At 53.7% G+C, this 18,068-nt stretch overlaps 1 protein-coding gene across 1 annotated transcript; it reads left to right on the top strand.

Annotated features, from left to right (window-relative positions):
* Positions 1 to 8,656: 8,656 nt before the first annotated feature.
* Positions 8,657 to 10,477, top strand: HOXB13 (homeobox B13; the record flags this gene model as incomplete). The annotated part of the gene is made up of 2 exons (XM_081161991.1): positions 8,657 to 9,260; positions 10,224 to 10,477. The coding sequence occupies 2 exons, from the start codon at positions 8,657 to 8,659 to the stop codon at positions 10,475 to 10,477; spliced, it is 858 nt and encodes a 285-aa protein (XP_081018117.1).
* Between the last annotated feature and the right edge of the window lie 7,591 nt (positions 10,478 to 18,068).

Here is an 18,068-nt window from a genome sequence, read left to right on the forward strand (position 1 = left end):
AGACGCTCTAGACGGGTTTTGTTCCAGCGGGAACATGAGCCTTGAGGTAGAACAGCCGCCTCAGGGCGAGGGTCCCTGGAGAGCAGGGAGCACCTGCTGGCCTACAGTTGGTCTCGGGGTGTGGAAGGAAGCCTGGAGGAAGCTCCCGCGCTGGGCAGCGGCGCCGTCTGAGGTTAGAGACCGCACCCACTTCCCCGGCCGCTTTGCAGTCGACTGCGGCGGTAAACCTCGCCCTCGCCCCTGCAGCGTCTTGGGTCGCATTACTGAAAAATCTGCCCCACCAGGTGTTACACAGGCGGAAAGAAGGGAAGTAAGGCTTTTGGACAAGAGGGAGAAGGTCCTTAGGCCGCCCCTTATCTCGATGGAGAATTGTTGGGGTCCCCATGGTTCCTATGAATTCTCGTACCTGGAGGGGCCTGCCTAGCCAGCCTATAACATGCATTAATCTGGGCCACGAAGGACCCTGGGATGAGAGGCTGGTCCACGGTCCATCTGTGCCTCCCCTTTCCAAAGCTCGACCTATGTCCCCAGGACAGATAATTCCTGAAGTAAACCATGTGGGTGGGCCGAGCAGAGGACAAGTGAGGCAGAACCCGAAGGTAGGCTGGTGTGGAGGATTCCAGGTCAGAGAGAGCACCCTCAACCCCCTGCCTGCATCATTCCTAAACACACACACAGCTGGAGGTCGGGGCTGGGCCTGTGTCAGATCACAGGGTTATTGAGGGGTTGGAGGGGATAGAGCATCGAGGTCTGCTTCCCGTGGCTCTTCCCCAGGCCTCCATCTGGGCCTCTGGGGCAGAGCCCCATTCTTAGGGAAAGTTTCCAGGCTGACCTTAGGGATGAGAAACGGGGAGCCCTGGCCTTGTCTAGTGGAGCTGGAACAGCCAGACTGGCAGTTCCTGGGAGGGCGTGCGCTTGAGACCAAGCTTTTGGCCTGTAGGACCTGGATTCCATATGTATGGCCCAATATGCACTCTGGACATTTAGGGTCAGTGTAGACAGACTTCAGGTGATCAGCCAGACTCCTCCAGCCTCATAAGGTGTTGGGACCTGGGGTAAATGGCTGATGCAGAACCTGGGGAGCCTTGTGCTAAGCTGAACTTTCCTCCAGGTCAGAGTCCTCAGGTCGGTCATAACCGGGAACAACCTGGTTCATCTCAGACTAGAGCTGAAATTCAGAAAAGCAGATGGTGTGTGTGTGTGAAAAGTCTGCCTTTCTCTTCTCCCAACTTTGTTTCTTAGAACAGATAACTTAGTGGGAAGAGAAGGGAAAACCTTTTGCTGTGGGAGAGGGGAAAGGACAGAGAGGGAGAGGTGGGCCACAAGATGGTAAAATTCTGGGCCATTGGGATGGCAGGTCTCAAGCCTTTCAGCAAGGGAAATGGAACCAGAGCTAGAGAGCAAATTTCTCAAACTGTACTTTCCTATGAGCCTCAAAGGGATGGCTCCACTGCAGGCCAAATAGGCGGGTTTGGGACTCAAGGGACCAGGACCTTGCCACTGACATTCCTCTTGATTTTAAGAGTGAAAACACAGTCTTTGTCTCTAGCTGGATCTGTACAGGAGCAGCCCGGAGAATAGACAGCATTTACCCTGATAAGCATCACCCACTTCCATATTCTCCGAGGTGGAGACGGGGGCAGTAGTTGTAAGCAACTTCAGTAGCTTTCTTGAATTTGTAGGTGGGGTTTTCATATGCTCCTCATTCCTGAGTGGCAGCCAGAGTCTCAGGGGCTGGAACAAAGGAAGCAGAGTCTCCCAGGACCCTGGAAGCTGCTACAAACCTCAAAGGTCCTGGGTGTGGGTCCCATTTGAGACCCTTACCCCTGTTACTCCATTTCTAAGTACATGTGGGTGCGTGGGGGGAGCGCTGGAAGGCTCCTCAAGGAATTACTGAGTGGGGATGGAGGAGGGGATCTCCCGCACCAATTTGGACCTGCTTAATGGGCACGTTGAAGTTCACACCCTGGGGCTGACCATCCCAACTGAGCCAGCCCATGATGGTTGCCCCACAGATGCCAGGTCAATAGGTTGGGCTCCCTCAAGGCCCTAATAACCATGCCACACCCTAGGTCCACATGGAATACTCAATGGTGAGCTCAGTGGCCTCTTTGTGGCTCCTTCTGCAGGCTTCCTCCACACTGACTTGTGCTCTGCAGTGCAGTCCTCTAGGCCCAGAATTCCTAATGGCTGGGGCACAATCGAGGCCTCCCCAGCAAAGCCCAGGGTCAGAAAAGGAGGCTGGGGACTCTGAGGTCAGTGGGCCTTTCAACTCTGCTAGCCACACATGTGGCAGGCAAGGAGCAGCCCGCTTGCCTGCCCAGAGCTACAAGACCAGAGCCTTGGGGCCCTTGGTCTCTGTCCAGTGACCCTCAATTTTGTCCCCCCCCCCCCCCCCCCCCCGATCCGGACCCCACTCACAGTTGGTGGGCTTGGCTAAGCATGAATAGTGAGGGTAGCAACGCAGTGTGGTTGGAGGTAGCCTCTCCTCTTAGCAGACCATCTTTTCACTGCTTCATAGATCCATTCGTTCTGTGACGGAGTCTGTGGTTGATCAGTTCTAACTTCATAGCTGGCTCCCTCAAGTCTCAGCCTCCAGAAGCCCTTGGGTTTTTCCTGAGAGAGTCCTAATCCCAAGGATGTTGCAAGGCTGCCCGGATGGGGAGAGCCTGGAGATGACAGTGGCCTCCTCGGGACCAGCCAGGCCTTCAATCTCTGGTTCCTGTAACTCCAGACCCTGCCAGCATTTTGCCCAAAAGATTTCCCTCTAAAGCCAGGAGAGGCCCTGGCTGACTTCATCTCAGGGAGAAGGGCCCAGCACCTCTCCTCCCCACTGCGCTTCGCAGTTCTAGTCACTGGCAGGGGCTTCAGGTGGGCGATGCTGACCTAGGCCGACCTGCAAGGCCACCCCCTGCCCAGGGGAGGCTCCAGCCCTGCAGACAGCTGCCCAGCAAGGAAAGCCCTCTCCAGGCTTCGGAGAACAGTGGGGAACGGAGAGAGGGCTGGAAAGGAAAGCCGAGTGTGCTGGTGAGGGGAGGCGAGTGGAAAAAGCAAACTGGAGATAAGGCGGAAAGAAATTGAAGTAAATTAAGAAATAGGCGAGAGGGAAAGAGAAGCAGAAGGAAGGGGAAAATTGAAAACGAAAGAAAGAAAACTCAGAGAACGAAAAAGTAAACGAAGAAAAAATAGTGTAGGTGAAAGAAAAGGAGAAATGGAAAGGGGGGCAGTAAACGCGTCGGGAGGAGACAGAAAAGGGGGCAACGAAGACAAAAACACACCACACACAACAGGAAAGAACGGACAAAAAGCAAGATAATAAAACCGAAGGAAAGAAAGGCGGGAAGAAAAAAATACAGACATGAAAAAGGAAAGAAAGATACCAAGAGACTGAAGACGGATGAGAGAACAGACAGACAGAGAGAAAGGGTCGAAGAAAAGACGAAAGAGAGAGAAGAGCGAGCCGCGCTTAGGCCGCGTCCCCGAAACCGAGCGCGCAGCCCGGCCCGCGCCGTCCGGGGCCGCCGAGCCCGACCTTTCCAGAGGGAGCGGCGTGGCCGCCGCAAGTACATTCCACTCAAACTCTGATCCCTACCGACCTGCGGGCCGGGCTCGTCGCTCGTCGCGGCCACAAACCCCGTTCCAGCTGGGAGAGCGCAGTCACCCGGCGCTCACTTTGCTTTACAAAAAAATAAAACATAATTTCATCGAGGCCGCGAGCGGCCGGTGGGCGCCTCCGCCCCCCTTCCGCCGGCGGGGCCGAGCCCGGGCCGGGGCGGGAGCTGACACCGAGGTGCCAGGTCCCCGTGGCCAGAACCCCCGGGGGCCGGCGGCCGCGCTCAAAGGCCCGGCCGTAAAGGTCACAGGCGGTCTGCGGGGCCGCGCTGAATGGGCTCCCGGTGATAAACAGGCTCTTAACTTTCAACTTGGCCTTGACCTTCCCGGAGGTGTCTGGCCGGTATGTAAAGGAGCAGCTGAGCTCTTTCAGCGCGTTTGGCTGGGTCGGGAAAGGGGGCTGGGGGAGGGGGGCTCGGCGGCCTGAGAGGGTCTGCCTGGCGACTCCCAGCAGGACACAAAGGCTTCTGCGGGGCTGGGGCCCTTTTCTTATTTTTAAATAAAAACAGGTGTCGTGTAATTCATTAGAAACAGATACACATACAGAAACACAAATATAACTCGTATTTATTCCGTTTATAAAATGCTTTCATATGCAAACTCTCAATTTAATCTTCACAGCTTTCCTGCGAGGTAGAAATATTTGTGCTCATAGGGAGACAAGTAATTTTTACAGATAAGGAGACTTCATCTTACTTTAACTGCCCCAGGTTGAGATCTATGATCCATCACAGACAGATGCCCATACATATGCATGCACAGGAAATGGGAGCACATGCTCATCTGTTAATACATATGATGTTCAGAACTGTTCCCTGGGATCTAGCAGTTGCTAAATAAATTGTAGAGTAAAACAAAAACAAAACCAACAAACCCCATAATTTTTATTTGTATTGAGATGTATCTGTTTCCATAGGGGTCTCGAGCACCGCTGGTGAGCTCGCCCAGGACAATCTGGGCATTCCACAACAATGCAGAGCTGTGTGCACTTAGCTGCTTATTTCCATGGACGCGAATATGAAAACTGAGTATCCAAAAAGCACAGTGGCAGACAATGCTGTTACGAATCTTTAAATTTTTGTACTTAATTATTTTATCTTCTAAAAACAGAGATAAAACGAATGTACAGTAAAGTGCAGAAATATCAAGTGTACAGCTTGAATTTTCACTAAGTAAACATAGCCGTATAAGTAGCCTGCAGATTAAAATTGAGAACATTTCCAGCACCCCAGAAAGCTTTCCTATGGCACCTCCCAGTCCAGAGTCCCCCTCTCCAGGGTAATCTCTTCTAACCTAATTTTGCCTGTTCTTGAACTGCATAGAAACAGAGTCAAACAAAAGCTATTCTTTTGTGTCTGGCTTCTTTCAGCCACATATCTTTGTGATTTATTCATTTTGTGTGTAGCAGTAGTTTTTTTTTTTTTTTATTGCTGTGTAGTACTTCAAATTTTAATTGTAGCACAATTTATTTACCCATTAATTATTGCTGGACATTTAAGGTGCTTCTGTTTTCGAGCTTTAATGAATAAAGATGCTTTGGATGTTCTAGTACATGACTTTTAATGGCAATGAACATTTTCTGTTGGGTATATGCCCAGGAATGGAATTGCTGGGTCATAGGGTATGTATGACTACTTTTTTAAATTTAGGGATTTATTCATGCTTGTACTGTCATCTACAAAGTAAAAGCCAGTGAAAAACTTTTGTCTTTTGGTAAAAATCCTGATATTTCTGTCTTTCATAATTAGTGAAGCAAGAAGCTATGACTGGAAACTGGGAAGTATCAAAGAGCGTGTCCAGTATTTTCATCATAAGCATTTTTGCCTTAGGCATCTCTGCTGAAAGCATTTTTTCCATAAACATTTTCACCACATAACTAATTGGCCATAAGGCAATTTTGCTGTAAAAAAGAGAAAATAACTGATTAACAATTTGATTTTTGTTTGGTTCATTTCTCTATTGACAAACCAATCAATTGCCTTTGAAGACGTAATATATTTAAGCTAGTTGTTAGTTTGGTTTCATTTTTGCACTGACAAAGTTTTCACAGTTATTTCCATTTTTATGTTATATATAAATCTTAGCTAGCCCTCATAATAGTCTATACAGTGACAAGTAGATATGGTGGTGGTCTTAAAATAGTTAGCATTTCTTCCAGAGGACAACAATTTGCCCCAAGAGTTAGTTTCTTATTTTGAGACACTATAGGCATCTCTCATGTTATTGGCCTTAGCTTTGTTGCACTTTGCAAATACTGTGTTTTCTATAAATTGAAGATAAGACCCTCCACCAGCAAAATGATTACAATTCACTGAAGTCTCAGATAATGGTCAGTATTTTTTAGAATACAGAATTTTTAGATTAAGGTATGTACTTTTTTTTTTTAGACATAATGCTATTACACACTTATTAGACTACAGTATAGTGTAAACATTACATATTCACTGGGAAACCAATAAGTTCTTGTGACTTGCTTTATTGTGACACTCCCGTTATTGCATTGGTCTGGAACTGAATCCAAAATATCTCCAAGGTATGCCTGTACATTGGGAGGAGAAAGTGTCCGAGGGTTCTCTTTGAGGGAACAAGGTAGAACTCACAGTTCCCATACAATAAAGACAAGTGCTCCTACAATCCCCAGAATAAAGTCAGTTATTTGCACAGGATTGCCATGAATTATACACATTTGAAATGTATTCAAATATTTTGTATTCACAATAAAGCCTTTTTAATTGTTATGTATTTCTTAACATCCCTCTTTTATTTTTTGTGATTTTTATCTTTTTTAATGGCAAAATTGCCTTATGGCCAATGAGTTATGTGGTGAAAATGTTTGTAGCAAAAATATTTGTGGTGTCCGGCCAGCATGGCTCAGTGGTTGAGCGTGGACCCATGAACCAGGAGATTGTGGTTTGATTCCTGGTCAGGGCACATGCCGGGTTGGGCTCAGTCCTTGGTGGGGGGAGTGCAGGAGGCAGCTAATCAATGATTCTTTCTCATCATTGATGTTTCTCTCTCCCTCTCCCTTCCTCTCTCTGAAATAAATTTTAAAAGATTTAAAAAATATTTATGGCAAAGATGTCTACAGAGCAAAGATGCTACAGCAAAAGTACCTAGACCCATCAGAGAGACATCTTCCTTTTCTCTCATGCTGTTTTCAAATACAATAAAATATAGTGAGGATTTCATGTTTGGTGTCTTAAATTATTAGCAATGCTTATTTATTTATTATGAGAGAGGGAGAGAGAGAGAGAGACCGATTTGTTGTTCCATTTGTTGTTTATGCATTCATTGGTTGCTTCTTGTATGTGCAGCAATGTTTGTTATGGGTGAGCTATAATTTCCACGATAGTCCTGCAACTCCTGTTTGCATGGACCCAGTCCCGAAAGATGGCTCAAGTTCAGGTTCAAGTTGGTGAGTGGGCATGGCTGAAACCACTAAGGGCTCAGGGTGGTCTGTTGTATATAATTGCGATGACCCCCATGTAAAATGGAATAGTTCCTGTCTTCTCCAGAAAAACTGGGGGTTCTAGAAAAAGTGGACTCAGACGGATTTGATTTGGAAGGGGTGGTGAAGGAAATGGAAAACCTCAGATTTGTGAAACAAATCAGATTGAGCCTTCTGACTTACACTGAACAATAGGCCCCAAAAGAGGGGCCCCAAGGAATTTCTCCAGCGGTTGGGGCTCCCTCTCCCGTAATTATTCCTTCTAAAAAAATTAAGAGCCTGGAGGAGGCAGATAAAGCCCTGGACTTTCTGGACTCTCAGCGTGGGTGGAAATGTGCCAGAGCCAGGGTGAGCTTCCTGGGCCTCTGGGAACATAGGAGGACTGCAGGGCCGAGACGCATGTCACGCAGGCCAGGCTCCTGTGTTCTTGGGGTCCAGAACCCCCACAGCTAGTTCATGGCCAGTTAGCCAAGCCTGACTTCCTGGAAAGTCCTTAGTTCTCAGGGAAGGGGGGAAGGAATTCTCTTTTCCCACTGGTGCTTAAGGATTTTATAAGATCCTCTCCCATCCCCTCCTTCAATTCCTCTCTTTCCCTCTTTGTGCTGCTATCCCTGGGTCTCTTTCTGCCTCTGCCTCTCTCTCTGAATACTGTCGAGTGTGTCTCCTCTCCGACCCCTTTCCCCACCCTTAACGGGAAATCCTGACCCCCTTTCACAGGCCAGGTCTAGAAGCCCCATATCTCCTTTAAGTCTAAACGTTTTGTGTCCCGGGCTCCAGATCTCACGTCTCCTTCTTTGGAGCCCCGTCCTCCTTGCTCTTTCCCTGCCCCACCCAATCCGGGGCCCTTTGGGGCAGTGGCTGGGGTCTCTGGGGAAGGGGCGTCCCAGACACTTCCCCGGAGCGGGAGCAGCTTATTGTAGTGCCCCTAGGATGGGAGGGGCAGCTGGGGGGATGGGATGCTAGCACCCAGGACCCAAAGCAAGGGGCTCCCAGGAGTACCCCTTAATTCCCGGCTCCTGGCTGCCGCCGGCTCAGGCGCACTCCCAGGTTCCCCTTGCAGGCCGAGCGGCCTCCCGGCTCCACCCCCGACTCCCCTTCCCCCCGCGCGATGGACACTTTATAGGGAGAGCTTTATTCTCTCGTTAAACCTGCCAAAGCACAGCGGCCTGAGCCGGGGCGGGAGAGAAGCGACGGAGGGGGGCTCCTCGCCGTCTCCCCTTCGCCTCCCACTGCTCCCCTCCCCCCAGGGAAGCGGCGAGAGGACACCGCCTATCTTCTCTCTCACGTTTTGGGGGGGTAGGGAGGAAGAGAGGGGAGGAGGGGGAGGGGGAGAGGGAGCGGGCGGCGAAGGGGGGTGGAGCGTTTTCGGGGTTTCTGCCTCGCAGATTTACTAGCCTCTGGCCCCCAGGCCGCAGCCAATCAGCGCGGGCGCCCGGGCACCTGCGTCCGTGCGTCGGGCGCCGGGCCGGGAACGGGGGCGCCCGAGCTGCGAGCGACTTAAAACGCTCGGCGTTCCCAGGGCCTGCGCGGGGAGAGCGAGCTGGGTGCTCCCCGCGTCCCCCGCTCGCAGCGCCCCATGAGCCCACCCTCGGCCCCATGGAGCCGGGCAACTATGCCACCTTGGACGGGGCCAAGGACATCGAAGGCTTGCTGGGCGCGGGAGGGAGTCGGAATCTAGTCGCCCACTCCCCGCTGACCAGCCACGCGGCGGCGGCGCCGTCGCTGATGCCAGCTGTCAACTATGCCCCCTTGGATCTGCCAGGCTCTGCGGAACCACCGAAGCAGTGCCACCCATGTCCCGGGGTGCCCCAGGGGGCGTCCCCGGCCCCGGTGCCTTACGGCTACTTTGGAGGCGGGTACTACTCCTGCCGCCTGTCGCGGAGCTCTCTGAAACCCTGCGCCCAGGCGGCCGCCCTGGCCGCCTACCCCGCCGAGACGCCCGCGGCCGCGGAGGAGTACCCCAGCCGCCACGCTGAGTTTGCTTTCTACCCCGGGTACCCGGGACCCTACCAGCCCGTGGCCAGTTACTTAGACGTGTCGGTGGTGCAGACTCTGAGCGCCCCCGGGGAGCCTCGCCACGACGCCCTGCTGCCTGTGGACAGTTACCAGCCCTGGGCCCTCGCCGGTGGCTGGAACAGCCAGATGTGCTGCCAGGGAGAACAGAACCCGCCGGGCTCCTTCTGGAAGACGGCGTTTTCAGGTAACGTGGCTCACTGCCCTGGGTCCCCTTGGCGCCAAGCATGGGGCTGCAGACCCCGCTGGCACTTGCCTGGGAGGAAGTGGAGGGAGACTTGGGGCTGGTGAGGAGTCTGGTGATCCTCTGGCTATCAGGATTCCGAAGGAGGGTCCAGGCACTTGGAGAGCCTGAGTGGAGCACCCCCCTCCCAGGGCCAGCGTGAGGGCTTGGGGCTGGGTATCATCTGCAGCCGGAGGGTCGCTAGGCCCCTTCACATCCCTCAGACACGAGCCTTTCAATATACCCGTGTTTGGCTCTCTTTGCTGTTAGATGGGGATCAGGGTGTCGCTGCTCAGCAGATCCCAGTTTAATTCCACAAAAAGGCTAAATAACTCTCGATTCAGTGAGTGTGGGGGTGGGAAGGGGTGGGAACAGATATATTGGAAATTCTGTAGCGTAAAGAATACAATTCCTTACTTTCTCTTTGATGAGTTTTTTCAGTTTCCAAAGGAAAATTTAGATTTCCTGCAGTCATAACTTAGGTATGTGCATTGGTATTGGTGTGTGTGTGTGTGTGTGTGTGTGTGTGTGTGTGTTGGGAGTGGGGGCAGAAACGTGTTGTGTTGCTTTCTATACAGAATTTGCCTGTAGAATCTATGAGTGGCTGAGAATCTGAAATGTGTGTGAGGGTGGACATATGTGACTGTGGGCAGAGGTCTAGTTGTGTGTGATGGGTGTGTTTGTAGACTTGCAGGTGTGAGGGCAGTGATGGGTGAGGGTGGTCTACAGGAGCCTACTCTTTCCAAGGTGATCAAAGAACCAACCAGAAGCCCTGGTGTCCCTGGGTGCTTTGGGGGAGTGGGCACACACGTGCGACTGTAGGATGATCTGGGTGCTCCTGCAGGATGACTTAGTTTGTGGGGCCTGGGTCTGTGCCTAGGCAGGGCCTGAACGTGCCTTTCTCTTCCTCTCTTTCCCACTCTTCAGACTCAAATGCTCAGCACCCTCCAGAGGGCTGCACCTTCCACCGAGGCCGCAAGAAGCGCATTCCCTACAGCAAGGGCCAGTTGCGTGAGCTGGAGCGGGAGTATTCAGCTAACAAGTTCATCACCAAGGACAAGAGGCGCAAGATCTCGGCGGCCACCAGCCTCTCAGAGCGCCAGATCACCATCTGGTTTCAGAATCGCAGGGTCAAGGAGAAGAAGGTCCTTGCCAAGGTCAAGACCAATGCTACTCTGTGAGGGAGCTCCCTGGCTGAGGAGGTGTGGGGGGTGGGGGTATCCTGGGGAGACCAGGAACCTGCCAGGGACAGGCCGGGGCCCAGGACTCTGCTGAGGGGCCCCCAGAGGTGATACTTTCTTCAGGCCATGGCTCCTGTGCTGTTTCTCAGGGACAACCTGAGTACCCGATATGTCCCAGTGAGCCAGTGAGGCCCAGAGTTACAGCCTAATCCCCCAGAGTGATACCACCGATAAGGACCAGTTCTAGTCATAATCATTCATCCTGGCAGTGGTGATAATCACCATAACCAGTACTAGTTGCCACGATAATTAGTCTCATATTTTCTATCTGGAGCTCTGTGGAGCACTATAGATACTGTGTTCATGGAATGAGTTGATCATGAATAAACTTGGAAGGAAGCAGTGACAGGGAAGCTTCCTCTGGATCCCTTCTGTTTCCAAAGCCCACCCCTCATCCCAGTGTCTGCAGGGGAGAGGCCATAAGGCAGTCACCCCGGTGACTATGTTTCCCATTGAGCATTTTTCTAAGATAACAGTTGGGCAGGTTAGACAGTGCTGGAGGGTGCCTCTCCCTCCCTGCCCACCCCATAGGTTGTACCCACTGGTCTCAGGAGCCCCCATCCCCAACTCTTGGATTTTATCCTTGTGTGAAAATGAAGCCAGTGGCCTGCCCTCCTGATCTGTTCTCATTCCTTCCAGAGAAATGGAGTTTGAGAAAGTGCCTGGATAATTCACCATTTCTCACTTCTGCCCCAAAACTTTCCAAATCTTCCCCTAAAGTTCCTGGTGGTTCTGACCTAAGCACGCGGTGGTTCATTGGACATTTGGGAGCCGCATGAAACAGATAATTGTGGCCTTGTAATTCAGCCCCATCCAGGCACAAAGACTTACCGAATGACAGCTTAGAATCCTATGCTACTGGCAAGCTGTACCAAACATGCTGGTATAGCTGGGCAGGAGAGAAACCCCCAGGACCTGGCCCCTTTTGCCACCCATTTCTCCTCTGCTTGCCTCCTCGTGACACCCAGAGGAGCTTGCGGGTCTCAGTCCTGGGAGATAGAGCAGGCCCTTTATGGGGGTGGAAGAAAGGAGGGTGGCAGGAAGCCCAAAGATCCAAGCTCACGGTGGGGAACAGTATGCAGCCTCAGTCACAGGGGCTACAGACTTCGTTTTCTTTCCACTTTGCGGTGGTTTAGTCCACATATCCTGAATCCCGTGTGGGCGGAGGGCGGGTTGGTGCCAAGTCTGCTTTCCCCGGCCACGTAGACGGAGACCCACAGCGCGGAATTCCAGGAACCTGGGGCAGGCGGGCTGCTCCGGAGCCCGAGGCCCTGACGCGGCGCCTCCGCGCCAGCTCCCTGACGGCGCGCACCAGGGCACAGTGCCTGGTGGGACTTGTTATCCTGGCTGCGGCAAAACCGGCGGGTTTGCGCTCGATCTTTCTGCAGCCGGGCTGGGGGGATCTAAGCGGATACGCTTCCCGCGGCCGAGCTCACAGGCGTGAAGTGCAGAGGACGCCTTGGACCGACTGCGGAGCCACCCAGCAGCGCGCCTGCGGCCTTGGGGGCCACGGCCGTGATCGCGATGGCAGTTCCCTCTGGAGCCAGCTCCTAGTTCTCCAGGAAATCCCAGGCCTCCAGCTGCAGCCGCCGAGAGATCCGGGTATATCCAGGCTGCGGTGGGGAGGGGTTCCAGTCCCCGCGTCTCTCCCGGAAACAGTTGGGAAGCGACTCAGACTCTTTTAAATCTTTTTACCAAAAAACAGCTGGGGCTGAGGGAAAGGCCCCGAGGCGGGCGGTCACCCTCCCTTCCTGAGCCTCTTAGACTGTGTACTGGGGGGCGGTGTGTGTCAATTTTGTGATTAAAAAAAAAAAAAAATGCATCCAAGCCCGGTGGTCCGATTTAAGCTCCGTTACGCACCCGGCTCAGAGGAGGTTGTTTTCTGCCTCCCTGGTTCCCCTTCAAGTGAAGTCCCAAGCAAGTAGCTTTTAATATCAGTTTCTCGAGGACAGTGCGTGCAAACCCCTCCCTCGCTGCTTCCTAAACGGCGAGACTTCAGCCCAGACAGGCGTGTGGATAGGGTGTGGGACAAATGACCGGGAGCGCCCTGCTGCGGGGTCCCCACAGGCAGAGGGGAAAGGCCGCAAGAGGGGTTGCCACTTGGACTGAACGGGATGGCCTAGGTAGAGGCCTGAAGGAGTCAGGGCCTCCGGACTCTGGACTTCACTATCAGGAACTTAAAGTCTCGGCGTGCCTCTATTATTTGCTCGTAATAATTTCAGAACGAGAAAAAGGTTTGGGATTTTAGAGATTTATTTCGCCACTGATTTGAGTTTGAACTATTAAAAGGACAAGGGCGCCCCCTTCCGGCAGAAACTCGTCATTACAGGGGAAACCTGCGGATCCGCTCCACTGTAACCCGCAACCGGTCCTAGGGCTTCGCGGTGCCTGGAGCCGCCTGGGTTACAGAGTTTGTGGCTGCGGGTCCGACAGAGCGCGAGGACCGGGAGTCGCCTGGAATTGGGCCAGGGTATCGGCAGATGTGTCGGTCCAGACGCCAAGAGACCCAGGAAGGAAGCCAGGAGGGCAGCACGGGCGATCTCGAATGGAGAAAGAACAGGGCGGGCAGGACTCAGGAGCAAGGCCACGGCGCCATCTACCCTTGGATCAGGTCCTCGTTCCGCTGGAGGGTTATAGTATTTCTCATTCTCGCCAGAACAATTCTCGGCGGACCTCCCATTGTCTTTCTGAATGATTTACTTGTATGGACCCTGAGCAAAAAAAAAAAAATTTTTTTGGAAGTTTTGTTTTGTATTAAACTTTTTTTTTTTTTAATCACCAAACACCAATTTTACTCCTGAGGCGAATTGTTACTTTCTGACACCGCCCCCCCCCCCCGACCCACCATTTAAAAATCTTTTACTAATTTGTGTCTACATCACAACAAAACGCCCACATCTGTATTTACTTGCCTGCAGCTTTGCTTTTAAATAGGGCCCTTTTAAGCTATGGGAGAGATGATTTTGCTAAAAGTATACAGACTGAAACCTGTGAACGCAAATCGGTTCATCCAGACAACATTCTGAAAGACAAATACACGCACGGGTGCGCAAATACACTCCGGAAAATCCACAGGGCTTCTTTTCGCCAACAAGGCGTAATTTTCCTCGGAGCTGCGCTCCCCGCGGTGTTCCTCCCATGGAGTCAACACGCTGCTCTGGCTGAGCCTCAGCAAACGTGGAAACAGGATCGTGGGTCGAGTCTACGCTGGCTCCAGGAGCGAAATAGTTTCCACCTCTAAACCAGGTGGAGTTTATTAGGCTTTTTCCACTTCTAAACCAGGTGGAGTTTATTAGGCTTCCGGAGGCCGAATTAAGGGTAGTGGTGGAGAGGTGCGCAGACGCGCCCACTGGATCATTTTGGAACCTAGGTTTCCGCAGCGGCCCAGCGGAGCGCGCACCCGAGGCTCCAGTTCCGGGGTCCTTGGCTCCTTCTGGCAAACGCTTCTGGCCGCCGGGGAGCTCCAGAGGCCGAGTCCAGGCGGGCCGCGGATCTGCACCGCCGTCCCCGCCCCCTCCGGCCCCCGACCTCGTCGCGCACACTCTGAGTCGTTCTAGGCCCTGAAGCTGTGACTGAGGAAAAGCCCCTTGATCAAGCCCCCCAGTTTTCCGACTGGCGCCGGCTCCCCTCCTCCAATGCGAAGCAAGTTGCCTTCCTCTCCTCCCCTTCATTAAAGTTTTATTCAAGGCCCTAAGTGCTGCACTTTTATTAGGTTTTCTTGGGGGGGGGCTCTATGTGCCCTCGCCCCAAGAGTTACAAACAATCCTGAATTAAATAAATGAACCCATGACCGTCAACTTGAAATAAAGTGCGGAGGCGACTACTGGGGGGGGGGGCAGAAGGAGGTTCCCTTGTTTTTGAAAGAAATGTGTATCATTTTCTCACCCACCTGAACAGTCCCTCTGTGGGAAAGGGGGGAGAAAGCGCCAGAGCGGCCCTCAGCCTCTCATCCCAGTGGGACCCCAGGCCAGGGCCTGGAGATTCTAAAACATCTAACGGGGATGCCAACCTTTCTTCCTCTCTCGGCTACTAGTTATTTCTGTGTAGAAAGAGAGTGAGGGTGTTTGGAGCAGACGGAGAAAAAAACAGAGTTCCACCATCGCCCCCTCCCTTAAATTGCCCCCCAAATGAGAGAGGGGTAGGGGCCAGCAAGCGTTCGATCGCCCCCAGACTGGCTGAGGAGAAAGGCGGCGTCTAGCCCGCGCCCGGGGCGGGGGGAGGATGGGGACTTTGCCGTTGAACTTGAAGTTTCAGGCCGGCGGTCTCCGCGCCCACATCCCACTCGGCTAAAAGCTTTATAGGAAGAGGGAGGAAGAGGAGGGAGGGGAGGGGGCATCTCTGGCCTTGGAAGGGGGGAGGAGGCCAAGCGGCCAGGGAAGGCCCAGAGCGACCCGGAGGCGCGGAGGTTGGAGGGAGGCGGGGAGGCCCGGGTCCGCGCTGGAGAGGAGTCCTCGCCAACGCGCTGCCCGAGGTGGGGGCCTCGGGCTGCGGCGCCCTCTCGCCCGGCCGCCGCTCCGACTCCGCCGCGTTCCTGTCGTTCCTCCTCCAGCTGAAGGCGCGCGAGCGGAGCCCTGCGCCCCGCGGCGGCTGAACCCCCAGGCCAGCGCCGCCGAGCTCGGGGCCTTGAGCCAAACGGAACTCGATCCTGGCCTTTTGCAGGGAGAACGAGAGTGTTGTGCGCCCATTTCTCAGACCGGAGACCGGCCCGGTTCACTACCTCCAAGAGTGCTTTTCTCCCTAATAAGGTAAACTACCAGCGTTACCGCTCTCAGTCTCCTACCCACCTCCGGGGCCCGTGGACGGTCCCCTCCTAGGAATTTGGGAGCCTCAGCTCTATGGTAGGGCAGAGAGAGGCAGTCATCAGGCTCTCCTAGAGACCACGGGGGGCGGGGGGGGGCGGGGGGGGCTTCTTGTTGATTGATTTCTGGAGAGGCGAGGCGGCCGCCAAGGCCGAGAGGGACAAAGAAAGCGCTTCGCAGCATGCGGGTCGGCGCGGCCTCGGCCGGGAGAGGCTGGCGGGTGGGAGCCAGCGCCAGGTCCCCATATGACCTTATGCTTGTCTTCGACTGGATGCAGTCCTGGCAGAGACAAAATTAATATTGTTCGTTATTGTTACTATTCTTATTTAAAGGTATAACAATACTTTACAAATCACCTACTTTGAAAACTGGGTGAGTAATAACTGTAATGATTTACTAACTCACCCTTAAGCAAAAGGCTCTGGCCCTTCAAAAAATAAATCTGAACCCCTACATTCTTTCCCCCATTCCTGGGCCCTCTTCAGAAACTTGGTGAGGGTCAGGGTCTGAGGAGCAACTGGAGGGGGTGCCCGCCCCTGGTACATGTGCACAGGGGGTCAGAGCCTGGCACAGAAGTAGTGTGGGGTCACATGCCCAAGCCATTAGCCACTGGCACTGCTAACTCGTTGGTCTTGGGGTGGCAAGGTATTCTACAGACACACTTAGGGCTCACCTAACCCTCCCCTCCAGCCAGCTCCTGCCCATGCCCTCTCAGAGTTACTGCCTCATATTGACAAAATCTGCAACGGAGTGAGCACATTATAGAATTTTTAAAAATCAGACTAAGTTACTTGAGTGGTGTCACTCAGAGGATAGTGGCAGAGCCGGCCCCCAAAGCTGGCCCCCTTAACGTCTTAGCTCCTGGGTCTACACCAGAGGAAGAGAATGGGAACCGCAACTTCTTCCCTACCCTCAACATACCTCTCCTCACAAGACCCCTGCAGACACTGACAAACATGTTTCCATCTGGAGCCATCCCCTGATGTCACACGGGTGCACTCAGACTCCCTGGGCCCAGCTCCTTGGGATACCCTGGGCAGATTTACGTAAGTGCAGACACAGGGGATTAAACACAAGTGGAAATTTCGTTCAATCCACTACTCGTTTTGTGGATTGAACGTGAGAGGCGGTGGAAATACTATCTCCCTTTCCATCCAGCCCTGGCTCTTGCCCCACCCAGATCTGGGATCTGCAACTTCCTCAGGTGTTACCTAAGGCTGGAGGACTATATTCCATGGCCTCTGACAGTGTGAGGTGGAGCAAAGGGGGAAGAGGGAGTGAGAGAGATGCCCCCTCACACCTGGAAACGCTTCCCAGAAAAGGCTTTGTTGGAGAAGGACCTAGAAAGATGCTTAGAATATCAGATCGGGGAGGGAAGATGTGAGCAAAACTCAAGGGAGAGGGCAGGACAACCCAGGTCATAGAGGAAGAACATCTGGCCCCGGGCTCTGGTTGGGCCAGGGAAGAAGGCAGGGGCCGCGGTTCTCACCGAGTCCTGAACGTCTGGAAAATCCTGCGCTGTGATCAGACGTCCTCTTGCCCACTCCCACCCAGGTGGGCACGCACCGAATGTTGGTGCTGGCGCTACGGGGCCGCACACCGCAGGACCCAGGCTGGGGACAGGGAGACAGGCTCCCTGGGCCCTGGGCTCTTGCAGACCCTGGGCTCCCTGATCCTAGGTGGGCCCGGCCTGCTCGCCCCGCCTTAGACCTGAGCCCGTCTTTGGTTGATTTTTGCTGGTCGCTGCCCCTCCCCCTCCCCCTCCAGGCAGGGTTTTGTTATTGAACTTGAGTCAGGCCATAAACATTCCTTCACCTTTCGGGGAACCCGACGGGGACCGGAGGGGGTGGAAGGAGAGGGCGCCGAGGAGGGTCGTGGAAGGATCGGGAACGCCAGAGGCAGGGCCTCTCGCACCCAGGCCCGCGCTGCGGATCCGTGAGCTTCGGCTCCTTGCCTTCGGCGGAAAACTCTGCAGGTCTGCATTTAAAAACCCGATTATGGAGGCCGTAGGGAGGCAAGAATCAACATGATGCAGCCTTTTCATTTCCACTCATTCGTAATTCATATTTTCATACCTTATTTTTAGGGAGTACAAATTCGCGATTTTTAAATGACCAAATGCACGACTAACAAACGAGTAACAGCTGAAGCAGCTGGAGGAAACTGAGTAGGTCGTCCCGAGTCTGGCGCCTATTTTATTTTTTATTTTATTTTATTTTATTATTATTTTATTATTTTATTTTATTTTATTTTACTTTATTTTTTTGCTGTTGGCGCCCCTATTTTAAAAGCGCCCCTCCCTCGGCAGAATAACCCCAGCGGGCGGCGGCCGAGGCCCGTGGGACCCTCGGTTTCCTGCGGACCTGACAGTTAACCTTGGTGCGTGGGCCGCCCGCTCCCGCCCACGGCACCCGCGGCCGAGGACACACGGGCCCGCGCGGAGCCGCCAGCCCTGAGCCGGGCGCGTCCTGTCCAGCGACCGGCCAACGGCGAGGCCGCGCAGAGCGGCCGGTGGAGCCGGTATTAGTGTTTTCGTTCTCTCTTCTTTTAAGAATTCGGGATCCTGGCGCAAGGGAGAATCAAAGGCTCGATCCCGGGTCTCCTCCCGGCCGGGTAAAGCGCAGTCGGAGGGGCGCGGGGCAGGCGCGGCGGGCGGGGAGGCGCCGAGACTGGTCAGCGTCGCTGGGCCTGGCCCGGCCGGGGCTCGGCTCCTGCGAAGAGCCCGGCGGGCG

Source organism: Miniopterus schreibersii, assembly GCF_964146895.1.
Source record: "Miniopterus schreibersii genome assembly, chromosome: 16".
In the NCBI taxonomy this organism is placed as follows: Eukaryota; Metazoa; Chordata; class Mammalia; order Chiroptera; family Miniopteridae; genus Miniopterus; species Miniopterus schreibersii.